General features: G+C 49.5%; 1 protein-coding gene across 1 annotated transcript in view; it reads right to left on the reverse strand.

The window, feature by feature from the left end:
• Positions 1–20,088, reverse strand: part of LRRC9 (leucine rich repeat containing 9) — a 640,455-nt gene that overhangs the window by 442,819 nt on the left and 177,548 nt on the right. Inside the window, exon 8 of the mRNA XM_069207426.1 lies at positions 19,604–19,759. Within this exon, the coding sequence (XP_069063527.1) occupies positions 19,604–19,759 (156 nt within the window). The remainder of the gene's footprint in view (positions 1–19,603; positions 19,760–20,088) is intronic.

A 20,088-nucleotide genomic window follows, 5' to 3' on the forward strand; every position in this document is an offset into this window, starting at 1 on the left:
CAGAATTGAGCCGGCGGAGTGGGAAGGTGCGACGGGTGCAGTTGCACCCGTCGCGTATTTCAGTGTCTGCTACGCAGACACTGAAATACGTTGTGGGGCCCTCTTACGGGGGCCCCGCGGCACCCCCTACCGCCATCCTGTTCCTGGCGGGAGAACCGCCAGGAACAGGATGGCGGTAGGGGGTGTCAGAATCCCCATGGCGGCGGAGCACGCTCCGCCGCCATGGAGGATTCTGACGGGCAGCGGAAAGTCGGCGGTACACCGCCGGCTTTCCGCTTCTGGCCGCGGCTGTACCGCCGTGGTCAGAATGCCCGGCGGAGCACCGCCGGCCTGTTGGCGGTGCTACCGCCAACCTCCGCCATGGCGGTAATTACTGCCGGGGTCAGAATGACCCCCTTAATCTCTTCCTCTGCTTCAGATTCATAATAATTAGCTGGCAATATAGCTCACTGAGTTGCATGTTTACCAGCGAACAACGCATAACCTTCTGGACCCATTTTTGAAAAGTTGGAATCCCAGCCAGTGAGATTTAGCCCTCTATCAGCCTGAGGTCAGCAAATTGAGCACCATTAAATTTGGTATTAACAACACTTGTTATGTACAGTACTTCAAAAAAGCAGAATTGCAGTATGAAGGGCTGCATAAAAATATGTTATAATTGCCAGTGATTATCCAAAGAGAACCATAGTCCAGAAGTCTAAATTTTGACCACTTTTCCCACAAAATGAGGAGTCAAAAATGATATGTATTTTCATATAATGAGCTGTTGCACATTTTAATTAGGGGCCTGAACCGATTGTGAGACATGTGATCAAAGTCTTCACACCATTTTATTTCCCGGCAGCTGTTTGTCACTGGCCACACATTTGGAGCATTTTCAGCAGGACTTTGAGTATGTTTTTATTTTTTAATTTGGAGTTTCTAATTGGTCGTAGTAATAGGTTTCCACCCAATTCCAGGATGTTACTTGCTGTGATTTTATCATGCCAAATGTTCAGAGGATGTCACATACTGTGATGCTTTTGAGGTAAATTATGACATAACTTCCTGTGACATCTATCAGGGCCAAAGAACACATCATGTCACTTCTGCTAGTCGTGGCATTCTGGGTAATTGTGCCCACGGTGAATGCCTTTAACCATTCAAATTTGTGAGTTTGCACAAACTCATCTCTGAAAACTGCACTATCCACTCACATCCAGTGCCCGTGACTATATTTGCGTACATGAAAATCTTCAGGTTAGTAAATCTTTTTATGAATGCAAAACCTACTTTTGCACACGTAAACCGAGTTTAGGAGCATAAATAGCTTTGAAATTCGAACACCAGGGCATTTTCCCTCTTACACAATCTTGCAGAATTTATCTGGCTGTAAACCAGTCAATCTATAACTTGGTACATGTGCACAATTATTAAATGCAAGGGAACTAACGCACTTGGACATTAAGTTATTTGCCTAGGAATTATACGATATGCTCAAATTGAGAAAGTCGGATTGTGAGTGTTCTCTTTGATTTTCAGTTGCCAGCCTACTCACTGGACCACAAGTTTATTCTAGTTATATTTACAGGAACATTTTGTGATATTGAGCGAATGATTAAAAAGTAGAGTTGCCACAGCGATTTACAAAGCACTTCCACAAAAACTAAAGTAAGAAAATAGAGCAGTGATTTATCCAGAACTCTTACAAGGTGGGGTCTCAAAACAAGTACAAAGTGACCTGGCAGTCAATGCCTCCAGAATCTGGACCCGAAAAGGGGACACAATTATTGTAAAAATCTACCCACTTAAAAGTCAGAACAACAGTGTGAACCAAACCCTAATTATTGGGAATATCTATTGGCACCTGGCGATTTTACAGAAGAGTGAGTCCAAATGTATTTTCGAGGATCTGTTAGAATGCCTAAGGTCAGAATATCTTAAAGCACATTTGCCGAGTGGAGGTGATTTTAATTCAGATCTTCAGTGGAACTGCAACCACAGGGAGTGAAACGATGGGAAGGATGCAAATTGGAGCATTCCGCGAGTGGCCTCCCAGGACCAGAGCCAGGAAACATTTGGCAAAGATCAGGCAAAGTCCTTAGAGGCCTTAGGCATGCGATGCCTCAATGGCAGAGTAAAATCTGACAGTTCTGCAGCATACACTCATTTTTCCTTCTCTGTTAGCAACCCTGGTCTACCTATGACCATGAATGAAATACTTCAATAAAAAGATGGCTTTCAGGTAATTCCGAAATTTTCAAGCGACCACGAGGCTATTCAATGCAAGATCTCTATGGCTGTGAAAAGGTATCACAAAATAAAGCCGACTGGCCAACAAGATACCACCCGGTTAAAAAGAATAAATTGGCGAGCGGAACAGACCCAAAGAAATTAAATACAACAAGGCCTAGGTCCAATAAAAGGGGACTTTGACCAAAAAAGGATAATGAAGCAATAAAAAGCTGGAATACATTGGTTGTATTACTACAAGACAATTAGGCAGAGGATGCCAAAAAACACTAGATGCTGACTATAACAGGCTGGAACACTCTGTGGATCGGAAAGCACAAAGGCTAAGATAAGAACTAAATAAAGCCCCTCCAATGCCTCAGAACAGGGTCATGGCTGATTTGCATATGGCTGGGTCCAAAATGGAGTGGCATGGTGAGCAAAATAATTGATGGATTAAACCCAGATCTGTGACTGGGGGTAAATGCTTGATTGATTCCGCTTTCTGTCCTTCATTTGTGTTTGTTTACCCTTGTCGTCCTAAGTGCGCCCGGTATGCTCAAATGTGGGTCCTGTGCTCACTATGCCATTGCATTCAAGCTAGCCTGGCTGATGAAGGGTGAAACACTGAAACCAGTCCCAGGATGCTTGTTTCCGGTCCAAGAAGAACCTGGCCTGGCAGTTAGGGCTGGACTATTCTCATGGGGAACTTGGTCAAGGCTGATCTGCATATGGCTGAGTCTAAACTGGAGTGGCATGGTGAGCAAATTAATTGATGGATTAAACCCAGATCTGTTACTGGGGGTGAATGTTTGATTGGTTCCACATTCTGTCCATCATTTGTGTTTGTTTGCTTTTGTTGCCTTAAGTCCGCCGGGTATTGCCAGACGTGGGTCCCAGGCTCACTATGAAACTGGATTCGAGGTAGCCTGGCTGATGAAGGGTGATAACCTGAAACCGGTCCCCGGATGCTTGTTTCCAGTCCAGGAAGGACCTGGCCTGGCAGTTAGGGCTGGACTGTTCCGATGGGGAACAGGGTCAGGACTGATTTGCATATGGCTGAGTGCAAAATGGGGTGGCTTGGTGAGCAAAAGAATCAATGGACTAAACCCAAATCATTGACTATGGGTGAATGTTTGATTGGTTCGGCATTCCATCCATCATTTGCATTTGTTTGCTTTTGTCATCCTAAGTGGGCCGGATATGCCCAGATATAAGTCCCGGGGTCACTATTCTACTGGATTCAAGCTAGCCTGGCTGATGAAGGGTAATATCCTGAAACGGGTCCCAGGATGCTTGTTCCTTTCCAGGGAGGACCTGGTCTGGCAGTCTGGGCTGGACTGTTCCCATGGGGAGCAGGGTAAAGACTGATTTGCATATAGCTGGGTCCAAACTGGGGTGGCATGGTAGGCAAAAGAATTGATGGATTAAACCCAGATCTGTGAGTTTGATTTGGCCTACATTCTGTCCATCATTTATGTTTGTTTGCATTTGTCTCCCAAAGTACCCCGGGTATGCACAGACATTGGTCCCAGGCTCACTATGCCACTGGATTCAAACAAGCCTGACTGATGAAGGGTGATACCCTGAAACTGGTCTCAGGATGCTTGTTTCTGGTACAGGAAGGACCTGGCCTGGCAGTTAGGGCTGGACTGTTCCCGTGGGGAACAGGGTCAAGACTGAATTGCATATGGCTGGGTCACAACTGAGGTGGCATTGTGAGCAAAAGAATTGGTGATTGAACCCATTTCTGTGACTGGGGGTGAATGGAGGTAGGACATTTACTAGTGTGTTTTATATGTCCTAACAGTGAAATACTGCCAAATTCGGTTTTCACTGTGCAAGTCCTATCTCTCTCATAGGTTAACATGGGGGCTGCCTTTAAATATCCTTAAAGCGCAGACGCCCTTTGAGGGCACATAGAAATGTGGAGTTTGGGGTCTCTGAACTCACAATTTAAAAATACATCTTTTAGTGAAGTTGGTTTTTAGATTGTGAGTTTGAAAATGCCACTTTTATTAAGTAGGCATTTTCTTGCTTAAAGCATTCCGTGACTCTGCCTGTTTGTGGATTCCCCGTCTGGGTCAGTTTGACAGTTGGGCTTTTCACACCTCTCCTCTAGACAGTGACACAAAGGGAGCTGGGGTGTAGTCTGCATATCTTGATGAGCCATCTGAGGTAAAGGGGAGGGAAGAGTGGTCATTCACACCTGAAAGGACTGTGCCTGCCCTCACACAATGGTGTCTCCAACCCCCTGGTGTGCGTCTAGGGCCTGGCCTGGACAAGGAAGGATCTTGCAAACACTTGAGATTTTGCTTTGAAATTTGCCAACTTCATAGGCAGAACAGGGAATAAGAAGAAGACCCAAAACCCCAGACTTTTAGAATCTTTCTTGACTAAAGAGGAACCTCTGCCAAAAAGAAGAGCTGAAGAGCTGGAGGAGGAGTACTGTCCCTTTGCTGTGCTGCTTTGCTGGACTGGCCTGCGGTAGCTGCTTCTGCCTGAAAAGAGTGCAAAGGGTGAACTTTGCTGTGTGTCCTGCTTGAGAAAGCTCTCCAAGGGCTTGGAGTAGAGCTTGCCTCCTGTTGGAAGTCTCAGGGACACCAAAGACTTCAGTTTCCTCAACCTGCAGCACTGGGTACTGTGTGTTTTGCGCTGTTCAAGAGGAGATACCACCACACCACCGCCAATGACGCCACTGACCTGCACCGTGACCTGCCAACGCTGCACGGAGTCGCATTCCCCACTTTGCACCGCCACCCTGGTCTCACCGACGCTATCATCAGACGACTTCACTGAGCCGTCGCTCGCACCATGACCTGTGGGCCCCGCAATCCGGCATTGCCTGCTCACACCACAGCCTGGGCCTCCCCAACGATGATGCTCCCGCTGACACCAGGGCTGCTGCCTGCACTGTGGCCTGTGGACATCGCTTGTGAGGAGCACAAAGCACCGTCCCGTCCCACACCGCAGCCCCGGTTCACCGACACCAGCACCATCGACTCCAATGTCTTCACCAAGCATCTCTGTCTGCACCTTGGCCTGTGGACACCGCTCGGGAGGATCACAAAGCACCATCTGGTCCGCACGGGTAGTTTGGGCCTACCGACGACAGCGATTCTGCAACAACAACGACGCTGCCTGCACCATGACCTGTGGACGCCGCACGTTGTACCGCCCAGCTTCACACAGCAGCCCCAACGCCGTCCACGCCAGTGCTCCTGACTCCATCAGCCTCGAGTTCAATCTGCAACGCGTATGACTTCAAGGGCCCGACAAATTCTGCACCGACTCTGGAACCGACACAGCGAAACCGCTCTCCGGAGCTCACCGCAAGGATCATGATGCCCTAGAAATCCAAGGTACTGTTTGCAGGTCTTCCCCACACCGTAGCTGGCCCGCGATGCTGCGACCGGCCTTAAATGTTGGTTTTGTTGATCACAGCGCCATGATAGCTCCAGGTGAAGCTATTGACTTCAATGAACTGTATTTTTTTTTTTTATAATTTTTTTTATTTGCATTTATATCGAGACACAATATTACCAAGGAGTTACACACATGAATCACACTATAATATCTCTGGAAAAATACAGATATATATTCTTCAATAAAGAAAATCCCCCCAACCCTCCTCCCCTTCCCCCAACTCCCTTTATGGCGCCCAACCTCACTTTGATCAGCCCCACCAGTCTTGTTCATTTATTTTCATCCCCAAATCCGTAGTTGTAGTCTCTCCATAAACGGCCCTTAATCCTATCTCTCTTATGTCTCTCTTGAGGCGATTTTCCCCAACCTGATCTATATCTCCAGGGAGTAGTATGTGATCCAGTCTCCCCATATCTTTTGAAATTTTCATGGTCATCCTCTGTTGATATACTTTGTCCTTTCCCCCATCATGAACCCATCCATGCCCTTTCTCCAGGAGCTTATCGTCGGGCAGCTTTCAGCTCCCCATAGTCGTACTATGTCTCTTTTGGTGACCATCAGCCCTAGCCCGCAGAACAGGAGCTTCCTTCTGGGCATGTCTATATCATTGGATATGTCTAGAATTATGTATTTGGGGGTCTAGGGGGATCTGGGCGGTCAGGACTCCGGTAAGTATTCCTATCACCTTGTTCCAGTACACCTTAATCTTGGGACATTCCCATAGTACATGCAAAAAGGATCCAACCCCACCACAACCTCTGCTGCAGTCTGTACGCCTGGCCCTCCCCATCCGGTGTAGTCTCTGTGGGTCATAGTATATTCTGTGTAGAATCTTAAATTGTATCAGTCTGAGTCGTATCCTAATTGCAACCTCCCTGGGAAACATCAAAGCAGTCTCCCAGTCAATGTCCTCCAAAGGGCCTATTTCCGTCTCCCACCTGGTGCGCAGGCCGGTCAGTGTGTTTGGCATATTATTGTTTATGGTCTTGTATACTGCCGAGGTCCCTTTCGCTATTATCTTGGTCGACAACAGCCGACCCTCCAGGGGGGAGCAATCCGGAATTTCCACTCCTCGAAAACCCTCCGCTACCCAAGCGTGTCTCATTCGTAGATAGTGAAAGTATTGAGTTCTATTTAGGTCGTATTCTACCTGTAGAGATTCGAAGGACATAATTTCCCCATTTCGTATCAAATCCCCAAGCTCAGAAATTACAATCCTGTCCCAACTCTCGTAGCCCTTGAGTTGCTGAGTTTCTTTTAACCAGCCACTCTCCCAGAGAGGGTTCATACTGGTGGGTCGTCTATACCATCCCACCGTTTTGTTAGCTCTTTTCCAGGCCATTAAAGTCACTTTCATGGCTGGGGCGAGGTGTCGGGCTCCCAGCCTCTCATAGAGGAATTGCCTACATGTCTTTCCCTCCCATTGTAGCCGTTCCAGACGGAACGTGGGATGTTCGTCTGTGGCAAACACCCAGTCATTCACGTTGATAAGGTGTGCCGCCCAATAGTATGTCTCTATATCCGGTAGGGACAGACCCCCTGAATACTGATTGCGCTGAAGGGTTTTAAGGGCTATTCGTGGGTGTTTCCCTTCCCACAGAAAACATCGTATGTCCCCTTCTATATCTCTAAATTGGCCTAAGGGAATTTGGTAGTAAGTGTTCTGCAGAACGTATAGAAACTTTGGTAGAGAGATCATTTTGACCATGGCGACCCTGCCCATCAACGTCAGAGGCAAAGTTGTCCATCTGCTGAAATCAGAACTGCATTCCCTCACCACCTTCCCTAGATTACTGCTATGGCTTCTATCAGCCTCGTGTGTAACATAAATACCCAGGTATGTGAATCCTTCTTTCGTGCATTGTAGCCTCATCGGCAAAGGGGGCATGCGGGCACCTCCCTGCGGTGTGTAGAGGATCAATTTTTGCCAGTTAATGCAATAGCCGGAATGACTCCCGTATTCCTCGATTAATAGAGACAATTGCGGGAGGGTCCGCTCAGGGCGGGTGATGTAGAGGAGGACATCATCCGCATATAGGGAGATACGCTCTTCTTCACTTTCATCCACTTTTAGTCTAAAGCCATATAGGCCTGTTGAGTTCCTGATCTTGCACGCCATAGACTCAAGGGTAAGGGCAAATAGTAGGGGGGACAACGGGCAACCCTGTCTCGTACCCCTCTCTATGGGAAATTCTGAAGAGAGGACTCCATTTACTCTCACCCTTGACACCGGTTTCGTGTATAACAGTCTCACCCACTCTACATACTTTGGGCCAAAACCAAATCTCTTTAGCGTGGCCTCCAAGAAGGGCCAGTGGACAGCATCAAAGGCCTTCTTTGCATCCAGGAATAAGTGCGGCTCCGAGCGTTTCATGATTGTGGCTAGCCATACATGTGCTCTTCTCAAGTTGTGTCTTGTGGATCTCCCGGCATAAAGCCAGTTTGATCCAGATGGACCAATGAGGAGATGACCCCTAACATTCGGGTGGCCAGCACTGTGGCGAGGACCTTTACCTCAACGTTCAGTAGGGATATCGGCCTGTATGAGGCACAGCTGCATTTAGGCCTTCCCTCTTTGTGTATAACCGTGATCTCCGCCCTTCGTAAGTCTGGGGGAAGAATTTCTTGTCTCCGAGCATCTAGATACATATTTAGTAAATGGGGAGCCAGTATTTCTCTGAGATTTTTAAAGACCTCTGCCGGGAAGCCATTTGGTCCTGGTGCCTTGCCTGGTCTAAGCCGTGTCATGGCAGTCAATATTTCCTCTATTGTGATTTCGCTCTCAAGTCCTTTCCGTCTCTCGTCATCTAATGTAGGGACATCTATCTCATTTAAATAATCCTCAATGTGGTCCGCATTTGCCAACGGTCTTGCTTTATAGAAGTCTCCATAATAACTAGCAAATGCCTCCGCTATGTCCTCGTCCGCTGTTACCCTGGTCCCGTCTTGGGTTTCAATCTCTGGAACACATCTAGCTTCTCTTTCTTTTTTCCCGAGCCAGGCAAGAAGTTTCCCCCCGCTTTATCTCCAGTTTCGTATAGTCTGTATTGGGTCGCTTGTAGGCAGGAGCGAGCCTCTTTATCTGCTGTCTCTCTATACTCTACCTTCGCTAGCTCTAGTTGTCTGAGAAGTGCGGGTATAGGCGTCAATACCACCTTTGCCTCTAACTCGAGGAGCATTCTTTCCATTTCACTCAGCTTTTTATTATCTCTTCGCCTTTTTTGAGCCACTAGGTTTTGGGCGCTGTCTCTAAGCACTGTCTTATAGGCTTCCCATAATTTCACTGCAGAATCCACTGACCCTACATTTTCTTTGTAGTACAATTCGGTGTCTATTCGCAGTCCTCTATTCACTTCTTGGTCTTGCAGGGCCCAAGAGTTCAGCATCCAGTTTCTGCGACCCCCAGATTTCCAACCCATTGTCACCAGTAGGGGGGAGTGATCTGAAAGTCCCCTTGCTAGGTAGTCTGCCCCGGATACCTTTCCCACCTCACGAGCCGGGGCAAAGACGTAGTCCAGGTGGGAAAAGGCTCTGTGTGCCCCTGAGAAGTATGAGTATTTTCTTTCCGTGGGATGTACCCTTCTCCGTATATCTGTCAATCCCCGGGAGGTCGCAAACCCCTGTAATAGGGTGGCCTGTCCTGTTGCCAGTCTTACTCCTGATCTGTCCAGTCCTATGTCCATCACATCATTGAAGTCCCCACCTAGTATGTGAAGGGATGCTGAGGATGCTAAAAGGAGCCTTGCAAGCTTGTCTAGTAGAGGGCCCTGTAGTCTTGGGGGGCATATGCACTCACCAGTAGGATTTTCCTCCGTCCTCCGGACCCTTCAACTCCCACAAGCGACCATCTGTATCTTCCCATTTTCGGGTAATCTGGAAGGGGGGGGTCTTGCGGATCAGAATTGCTACTCCTCTAGAGCCGGATGTGTATCCTGCATGCGCAAGAACTATATAAGGGCCTCTACTCAAAAAACCACATCTTGTACCTTTGAGGTGGGTCTCCTGTAGGAGCACTATATCTGGCTTTTGCCTTTTAATATACTGGGAGACTAGACCTCTTTTCACTCTATCTCCAAGACCGTTGATATTCCAGGAGAGCACACTAATACCTTTTTCATTTCTGAGAGATGTTACTCTATCTGCACTTCCAGGGGTCATCTCTTTTTATAGAAGTAACAATGTTGACATTGTCAGCCCTACTAGGGCTCCCTCGGGTGCTATGGTGTCGTTTGGGAACATTCTCTGGTATCGCATGATGCTCATCCCTTTGCATCTGTGTCTGTGGGTTTGCAATGTAACTTAGAAATAACCTTTTAATGCATAACTGACTGTAACTTAACATCCCTCCCAACCCCCTCCCCACCTCCTGATGGCCCTTGTGAGCCTGTGGCTGCATAGTTCTAGTCCACAGGAGACTGGAGGTCTGTACCCCCTACTCCCCTTCCCACCCTTTCAACCGTGTAAACTGAGTACAGTGATCAAACCACCTTGCTATAAGGGGTGTAAAGAACCTTTTACAAGTTTGGGCTAAGGTTGAGACGGCTCACCACCTCTTTCTGTCGCAGTCTTGTATCTACCCGTCCGGACTCTACGGAATCCGGGCCTCTTGTTCCACCTCCATTCTGTCAATAGCCTCAAGCAATGGGTGCGGGGAGCCCCCGCCCAAACCCGCCCCGTTCTCAGGCGTCTGTGGGCTTGTCCCTTCTTCACCACTCCGTGTCCGGGCTCTTACACTGCGGCTATCCTCCGACTCCGTGGTGTCCGCCCTTGCATCTGTGTGTCTGGGGATCCACCAGGGCGTGCTTCTTCCAGCTCTCTGTCTCCGCCTGCCTCTGCATACTTGTTGGGACCATTCTTTGGGTCTCGCACCCGCCGTTGTCTTGGACGTCTTTTCGGGTTCTCTAGGTCTCCCACTGCCAAGTCGGGGTCTCTCCTCAATCCAGTCCCAGGCCTCCTCCGGAGACGGAAAAAAGAGGGATTTCCCCTGAAACAGAATTTTAAGTTTGGCCGGGGAGAGGAGCATATATCCAAGCTGGAGTCCCCGGAGCCGGGCCTTGACTGCATCAAAGGCTCTTCGCTGTTTCTGCACCGCCCTTGTGTAGTCCGGGAAAACAAGGATCTTTGTGTTCTCGTGCCTGACCTCTCCCATCTTGCGAACTTCTGACAGGATCATGTCTCTATCCTGATAGTTAAGAAAGCGGGCAATTACTGGTCTAGGGGGCGCGCGCCCGGCAGGGGTTTCCCCCCCAAAGCCCTATGTGCACATTCTATTATGAAACATGTCGAGAACTTTTCCAGCTGGATAACGCGTTTGAGCCATTGACTTAGAAAGTTGTTCATGTCGGTCCCTTCCGCTCCTTCTGCAAATCCCAAAAAGCGGAGGTTGTTGCGCCTTGCTCTATTTTCAGAATCCTCCAACCGCCACATTACGTCTTTGTTGATGACTTTGATTTCTGCTACCTCTTTTCGTAGATCCCTTACCGTATCTTCCATTTCCGAGATGCGAGCCTCTGCAGACGTGACTCTCTCCACCACTTTGCGAAGATCCTGTCGGAGGAGGGACACCTCTGAGTGCACCTCTCCCATCCGTTCCTCAAGGGCACCCCGCAAAGCCTGTATTGCCGAAAGGAGCTCGCTGTTGTCTGGAGCAGGCGCGGGGTTCCCCGCAGGCACCGGGGGGGTTACTACTTTTGTGTATCTGTCCATTTTGCCCTGTCGGGCTGCTTAGGGTCTTTGTCTCGTGCCATCTGGGGTCCCCAGGGCCCCGTCCGTATTGCTAAGTTTCAGGAAAGCCCCAAATCCACAGCAGGATTACTTTTCTTTCACCAACGTGGGCAGATCACCACAGGGCCTAGTACCAAGGGGGGTGCGCCCGGCCCCCAATCCAGCACCGCCGCTGCGCGACTAGCCTCTCCTTTCGATCCTATGGGGTCGGCGCCGGTTTCCAAGGTTTGTATAGGGTGTTTTCCTTTCCCTCCTTGAATTCTGGCAGAGTAGCTGTGTCTGGTTAGTCTATGCCAAGTCTCACGCGGCCCTTATGTAATTTCTGCTTCTTCTCACCTTTGGTCAGCGCTATGTGTGGGCCTCTTCTTCATCCCTTGCGTCCCCCATCACCATCCGTGAGTCGTACATCTGCAGGGGGGGACACGCCGCGCTCGGTCTGTCATCACAAGCCCCAGCGCGTTGCTCTCAAGATCACCGGGCCCTCAACTGCCCCGGGGGGGCGGCCCGGGCCAGCCAAGCGCCGCCGGGAGCCACCGACCCCCCACAGGTCCGGCCCTCCACTCACCAGGCTCTCCTCTCGTCCACAGGGTCCCGGAGCAGACCCCGGCTCCAACAGGACACACCGAGGGGTGCGGGGACCTCACCGGCTCCGGGGCAAGGCTCCCTCGATCACGGGCCCTCCGCTGCTCAGGGGGGCAGGGGGGCCTGGGCCTAACAGGCGCCCCAGGGACCGCTGACCCTCCTCCGTATTAGCCCTACACTCACTGGGCCTTCTGCTCCTCCGCGGGGATCCGGCGCAGGCCCCAGTTCCAGCCGGCCACTCCGATGGGCGCGAGGGCTCCTCCCTCTCTCAGCGCCTGTCAATCCTGCTCCGGAGGCCTGCCGTACACCAGCCCCAGCTTCATCCGGGGAGCATCCACACGAGCCCGGGCAGTCCCAATCACTCCAGGCCCCAGCGCGGCAGCCCTCTCTCGAGCCCTCAATCACACCGCGCCTCCTCTCCGGCTATCCCCTCGTCTACCGGGCCACTTATTCTCTGCGCCGTGCGGAGGGCGCTGCTGTCGGCTCCAGAAACACGGTTTCTCGGGGGAGCCCAAAGGCGGGGGGAACTCCCTGTCCTTGGCATCAGGTTTTGGAGGGTTGAGGCGAGCATTCAGGATCTTAATTGTCAGAGGCCGTCTCGGAGCTCTTCGAGACGCGTCCGCTTACGGCGCCATCTTGGCTCCTCCCTCCCAATGAACTGTATTTTTGAGTAAATCTTGCAGAATTCATATTTTATTACTGTATGTTGGATTTTTATCATATTTGGTCTTGTTTTAAATAGATAAATATTGGCTATTTTTCTCAAACTGGTGTGGTGTCCTTTTGTAGTGTTTTCACTGTGTTAATGTGTGTTATGTGCAAATGCTTTACCGGTGCTTCTGAGATAAGTCTGGCTGCTCGTGCCAAGCTACCAAGGGGGTGAGCAGGGGTTATCTGAGTGTGTATCTCCCTTATCCTAACTAAAGTGAGGGTCCCTACTTGGACAGGGTTCAAATTGACTGCCAACTAGAGACCCTATTTCTAACATTGGTGGCAGCAGTGGGATAGGACTTGCATTTCCACTTGACCAACAGTGACTGGTGTACACTACTACCATATCGCAGACAACTACGTACCACATACTGTGTTTTCCTTGTTGTTCTCTAGGGTCTTACTAGAGATATTGTGATATTGTGATATTTTGGGACTCTGGTTTTTGGTTGTGAGGCCTTTGCAGAATGGAAGTCAAGTTCGGGCGCCTGGAGTACTACATGCTGAGGGAGTTAAAGGTTTTCTGCATGGAAAGGGTGCTGGCTGTGAAGAGAAGGTCCCCGAGGTGGGACTTTATGACAGCACTGTTTCAGTATGAGATGAAACTCTGGGAAGCAGCCATACCAGCACGTTCTGAGGAGGACAGTGGCCCTGAAAGGGAACCAGAGAAAGAGGAATGGCCCCTAGCTCAGGACCAGTGGATGAGAGGGCTGGACGAACAGCTTGAGAGAGCTGAGGCTAAGAGAGCCTTAGCCAAGGAAAAAGAACTGTGTGCAGCTCAGGAACTGAAGAGCTGAAGCTAGAAGCCATGAGGGCTGAGTCAAGTCCAGATGGTGGCAGCAAAAGTGTTATATCCAGTACTGATGAAGAAGTGCACATGCCCAGATACTTGATCCCCGACTTGAAGGACGGGGTTAAAACACACCAGGAAGTTCAGGACTATGAGGTAGTTCCAGTGATGCGCAGGGTCCCTGAGTTGGATTGGGGAATTGGCATAGGGAGTCATATTCATAGTGGTGGGAGGGACACCCTACTGGCTCTAGGTGAGAGTGACATGGAGAAGGTTTCCCCCCAGGTAGAGGTCCTGGTTGTGGAGTGTGGAGACATCCCAGAAAACTGTGGGTTGAGTGTCAGGGACAGTAAGGTACTGTCTCACCAGTCTCGGGAGGGTTATGTGGGATACTTTTTCAAGACTGAGTCACTGGATGTTTGGGTGAAGGGTAGTTTGGTTAATTCATGTGAGGGGCTGTGTGATGTAATTGCTGGAGAGCATATGTCCAGTCCTTGTTTTCCAGAGCTACGCCAACACCCGGTGGAGTGTGAGTTCTCTGACCCCAGGGAGCTTACACTGGTGGCAGACCTCTGGCTGAGTACCAGAGAGTTTGAAGAGGCATTTGGAGGTTCTCCTGAGGAGAGTGGTCTAGGTGCTTCCCAACAAGTTGAGGTGGGAAAGGATTGCAGTGTCCCAGGTATGTCCCAGTGAAGTGGGATGGGTGAGGGACTCCATGTCCAGGCTCAGAGGAGAGGGAGTGGGGGTCAGCTGAGGCCCAGTGCCTGAGATCCAGTCCCAGGTCCTGGAGGGTTCCATGAGGGAACGCCAGGAGGGGAGCCTAACCTGTACTGTGGGGCCATCTTCTGAGGGAGACCCCATAGTGTCAGGACACCTTGGGAGGGGGTGGTTGTAGCCAGCGTCCCACCAGTTCTGGTGTCTGGCAGTACCACTCTTAGTGAGGGGGTGCAGAAGTCCAGATTGAGGGTTGAGAAGGGGTTGCGGGCCCCAGTGGTTAACCTGGAGGGTCAGGGGTTAGCTCTGAGGTCAGAGTCCCCCAGGAATGACCTTGGTGATTCCATTTCTTGGCTGGGGGGAAAACAGGCTCTGCCAGAAAGGCAGAGGTCAGGGGACCAACGCTAGCCAAATCATGTGGCCCTTAGGGAAGGTGGTTCCCTTGTGGGCGGTAGGTGTGCTCCCCAGGAAGTCCTGGCTTGCCATGCAGTGGTCCAGCTCAGGGTGGTGACTCTGGTTGGATGGTCAGGTTGAGGGGGTAAGCTCTGACCTGATGGGGGGTAGGTGTGCTCCCCAGGAAGTCCTGGATCGCCAGGCAACAGTCCAGTCTGAGGGTACAGACCCTAGAGTGGAGGATCAGGTGCAGAGGGTAAACTCTGACCTGATAGGGGAAGTGGTTGGCCCACTCACCCCTGCCCCCGGTGTGGCTTCTAGGGGTACCCTCCAGGGTGGGGGGAGTGCAGGACCCTTGAAGTGGGGGCAGGGGAGGGAGAGACTCACCCCTGACCCCAGTTCAATCTAAGAGTATAGACCCTGGATTGAAGAGCCAGGGTCAGGGTGTCCCCCTCACCTGGAGGGAGGGGCTACTGCTAACAGTGCCCCTACCGTGTTTGATTCTGGGTGGCACTCGTAGTGGGGGTGGGGGGCAGGACCCCAGAAGGAAGGGCTGGAGGAGGGAAGCCTTGCCCTAGGCCATAGTCCAACCTGAAGGTACAGACCCCAGGTTGGAAGACCAGTAGCAGGTTAACATCCCTGCACTGGTGGGAGGATGGTGCAGGACTGCTTCAACAAGCAGCCTGACAATTCTAGACTCTGGGGGTGCCGCTCCTAGAGGGAGGGTACAGAGCCTCAGAGGAGAGAACCAGTGTCAGACTCTCATCCCTGACCTGGTGGAAGGGAGAGTGGTCAAACGGTGCCAGACACCTGGGGCTACTGCCCTCCACTCTCCACAGTCACAGTGATGGGAGAGCTTTGAAAGGGCTGGGGCCTGGCTTTCATCCCTGACAGATGTCAGTGGCCACTGTGGCATGGTGTCCTGGTGGACAGAGTTGCCCCTGGGGGGGGACAGGAGTCACACCCCGGGGGTAGAGTGGGCCACACCACTGTGTTGGCCATGGTGGTACACCTGTGAGCAAAGTAAGGTTAGGTGCTGCACAGATGGTATCCGCAAGTGAGAATGCGCCCTGTAGCCCTGTAAACATGGCTCAGACCTGCCACTGTAGTGTCTGTGTGTGCAGTTTTAAACTGCCGATTCGACTTGGCAAGTGTACCCACTTGCCAGGCCTAAACCTTCCATTTTACTACATGTCAAGCACCCCGAAAGTAGGCCCTAGGTAGCCCCAGGGGCAGGGTGTGTGTAGGTTTAAGGTAGGACATATACTAGTGTGTTTTATATGTCCTAACAGTGAAATACTGCCAAATTCAGGTTTCACTGTGCAAGGCCTATCTCTCTCATAGTTTAACATGGGGGCTGCCTTTAAATATCCTTAAAGTGCAGATTCCCTTTGAGGGCAGATAGAAATGTGGAGTTTGGGGTATCACAATTTAATAATACATCGTTTAATGAAGTTGGTTTTTAGATTGTGAGTTTGAAAATGCCACTTTTAGTAAGTAGGCATTTTCTTGCTTAAACCATTCTGTGACTCTGCCTGTTTGTGGATTCCCCGTCTTGGTCAGTTTGACAGTTGGGCTGTTCACACCTGCCCTCTGGACAGTGACACAAAGGGGGCTGGCATGTAGTCTGCATATCCTGAGGAGCCATCTGAGCTAGAGGGAAGGGAGGAGTGGTCATTCACACCTGAAAGGACTGTGCCTGCCCTCACACAATGGAGTCTCCGACCCCCTGGTGTGCGTCTAGGGCCTGGCCTGGACAAGGAAGGATCTTGCAAACACTTGAGACTTTGCTTTGAAGTTTGCCAACTTCAAAGGCAGAAAAGGGAATAAGAAGAAAACCCAAAACCCCAGACTTTTAGAATCTTTCTTGACTAAAGAGGAACCTCTGCCAAGAAGAAGAGCTGAAGAGCTGGAGGAGGAGTACTGTCCCTTTGCTGTGCTGCTTTGCTGGACTGGCCTGCAGTTGCTGATTCTGCATGAAAAGAGTGCAAAGGTTGAACTGTACTGTGTGTCCTGCTTGAGAAAGTTCTCCAAGGGCTTGGAGTAGAGCTTTCCTCCAGTTGGAAGTCTCAGGGACACCAAAGACTTCAGTTTCCTCAACCTGCAGCACTGGAAACTGTGTGTTTTGTGCTGTTCAAGAGGAGAAACCACTGCGCTGCTGCCAACAACGCCGCTGGCCTGCACCGTGACCTGTCGACGCTGCAAGGAGTCACATTGCCCCGCTTCGCACCACGACCCTGGTCTCACCGACTCTGTCATCAGACGACTTCACTGAGCTGCTGCTCGCACCACGACCTGTGGGCCCACACTCCGGCATCGCCTGCTCACACCACAGCCTGGGCCTCCCCGAAGATGCTGCTCCTGCTGACACCGGGGCCGCGGCCTGCACCATGGCCTGTGGACACCACTCGTGAGGAGCACAAAGCACCGTCTCGTCCCGCACCGCTGGCTTGGGCCTACTGACGACAGCGCTTATGAAATTACAACAACGCTGCCTGCACCGTGACCTGTGGACACTGCACGTTGCACCGCCCCGCTTCGCACCGCAGCCCTGGTCTCACCGACACCGCTGGACGCCGTTACCGAGCCGCTGCCTGCAACGTGACCTGTGGGCACCACACGTCGCATCATCCTGCTTCGCACGGCAGCCCCGACACCATCCACACCAGTGCTCCTGACTTCATCAGCCAATCTAAAACGAGTGTAACTTCAAGGGCCCGACGACTCCTGCACCGACTCTGGAACCGACACTGCGATGCCAGCGACGCCGCTCTCCACAAGGATCACGATGCCCTAGTAGGTACTGTTTGCGGGTCTTCCAGACACTGTAGCTGACCGGCAATGCCACGGCCGGCCTGAGCTGTTGGTTTTGTTGATCACAACGCTGTGATAGCCCCAGGTGGAGCTATTGACTTCAAGGAACTGTATCTTTGTGTAAATCTTGCTGAATTCATATTTTTATTACCGTATGTTGGATTTGTATTGTATTTGGTCTTGTTTTAAATAGATAAATATTGGCTATTTTTCTAAAATTGGTGTGCCGTCCTTTTGTAGTGTTTTCACTGTGTTACTGTGTGCTATGTGCAAATGCTTTACACATTGCTTCTGAGTTAAGCCTGACTGCTCATGCCAAGCTACCAAGGGGATGAAGCAGGGATTATCTGAGCGGGTATCTCCCTTATTCTGTCTAGAGTGAGGGTCTTTACTTGGACAGGGTGTAAACCGACTACCAACTAGAGACCCCGTTTCTAACAGCAGCAATACGGGAACTGATTTTGAAAGGGTGTCATTAATTAACTGCTACTTAGGAGAAAAGAAGCCTTGCAGGGTCTTGTGAGGAGGGGCTTGTCTTCGTTGGTTTTGTTCTTCTGGCATTCTTCATTTTTTCCTTATCCCCCCTCTGTACACTTCTCAACTCATGGGTAACACTACTAAACAAATCATAGTGCATTAGGTGATCACCCACATAGGACTGTGTGGATGTCCACATGTGTAAACCACTGTTATCACGTTGTAGTGTAAATTTACGGTCTGAAATCGGAAAAACAGTCTGACTACTAAGGCGTACGTCTTTCTATCCCCCAGAGCATACCCAGCCTAACCAACCTGAGGACGAACTCCGACAGATAAGAGGAGGAAGAACCAGGAGATCCTGGAGTGTGATTGTTAGACCTTACTGGAACCATATCACCGTTTTCTGAATATAAATGGCACCACCAACAAACAATGTGTTGTTAAGTCCCTTCCATCTTCTTGTCACAGCCCCTGCCTGATAAGTATTATGAAACAACTCCTCTGGGAGAAATGCCAGGAGCCTGGCTCTGTATGGAGTTTGCTTTTGACAACCTCTACAGAGGCCATAACGCAGAACAATCTACCGCATAAAATGACAGCAAAGGTATTAATGAAATCTGCAAAAATAATCTCATCAACCCAGGATCTCAGGGATTTAAGATCCAAATCTCATGGCAGGTGGGCTGTGAAGATTTTCACCCAGGGAACAAACCCTGATATTTTAGCTTGCCTCAATCTAACCGCTCAAAATAGTCACTAATGAGAATGAGTTTCGGCCTTATCCCTTTAAAGTGCTACTGGTACGGCAGTAAGGATGGTGAATGTAACACGCAATGCTGACAGTGGGGGCTAAGCGGAGGAGTCTTTAATACATATGATCTGCATATGCGAAGCCCTAAAATCCTTGAGGTGCCGATGTCTTTGTCCAATATTCCAAACTATAAATGTGAGGACATGTCCAGCAACCTTTTAAATTGCCTACCGGGTGAATCACGTCAGCTATCTGGGTGTTGTTTAAATTTCACGATAGAAGCAACTCATAATTCAAAATGTTCATGACTGATTTTAAAAGGTTCCATTTTACTGGCACAGAGCACTTTGATCCTTGGGGCTCCCTTTACCTGCACCGAGCACTTTGCATTTTTGGGGACATATGAGGAATGAACAAGGCTCATGACTAGAGTGGTGAGAGACTATTGTGCATCATGACGGTACCCTGAGTAAGGGTCGACAGAGGAAGGAGTCAATGGTATCATTTTGACCTGCCGGAAAAATGAAGTAGGATGCACTTTTCTTTGAACAGGGAGCCACGCTGTGTTGAGGTGAAGGTTGAAAGGCCATAATGGCTCACTGTGGACGAGGTTTTTTTTTTTGGTGTATTAGATGGGACTATAAACTAGCTACATCACCCCTTTTTATAATTGATGGGACTATGAACCAGTTACCTTTTGCCTTCTTTATAATATTGTTTTAAGGTATATGGGAGGCAGATTTGGTGAAAAGGACAGTAGGGTCAGGGTATGGGACCCTTTGTGATGATACCTCTAGGCAACTGAAATCGAGGGAAGATGAACGTATCTGACATGCCTACCTCCACTTTCGTGGATGTATCACTTTTAATTACACTTTTTAATTTGCTTGTGTGCCAAGATGTAAGGATTTTAATAATCGAATATCAATAACATTTCAAATTTCAACTTCTGATGTAATTAGAACTCTGGCATAATTAAAGTGAAACATGAAAAAATTGAAACTTACACTTTTTATGAAGAAGCTGAGGAGTTTTATCTGGCCTTTTGGCAATTGTTGTTGTTTGCATTTTTCTTCTTCTAAGTTATCAAGTTTCTCACTCAATTGCCTTTGAATTGTCTTTACACTCATGCTATAGTATATAATTTTTTTCAAAACTGTAGACTGAAAACAATGTACAAAAATAAATATTTTTTAAAAATTCAATTGAAACTTTAAAGCATTTCTGATATACTGATCAAACACTGCACATTATTTCACCTCTACACTTATCTGCATATATACCATTTAACAGATTCTATATTTCTGATTGATAACCATCTGCATTCATAATGCTCACTTTTAAAACTGCAACAGTAATTTGTACAACATTTCACACTTGAACAGAATGACAAATGGTCATATATCTATTGGTTGCACGCACCTAAGCTGTGCTTGTCACTTTTTCCACATGGACATTCCCAAAATTCATATATGTTTTACTTTTTAACACA

The sequence above is a fragment of the Pleurodeles waltl genome, chromosome 9, assembly GCF_031143425.1.
Source record: "Pleurodeles waltl isolate 20211129_DDA chromosome 9, aPleWal1.hap1.20221129, whole genome shotgun sequence".
Taxonomy (NCBI): domain Eukaryota; kingdom Metazoa; phylum Chordata; class Amphibia; order Caudata; family Salamandridae; genus Pleurodeles; species Pleurodeles waltl.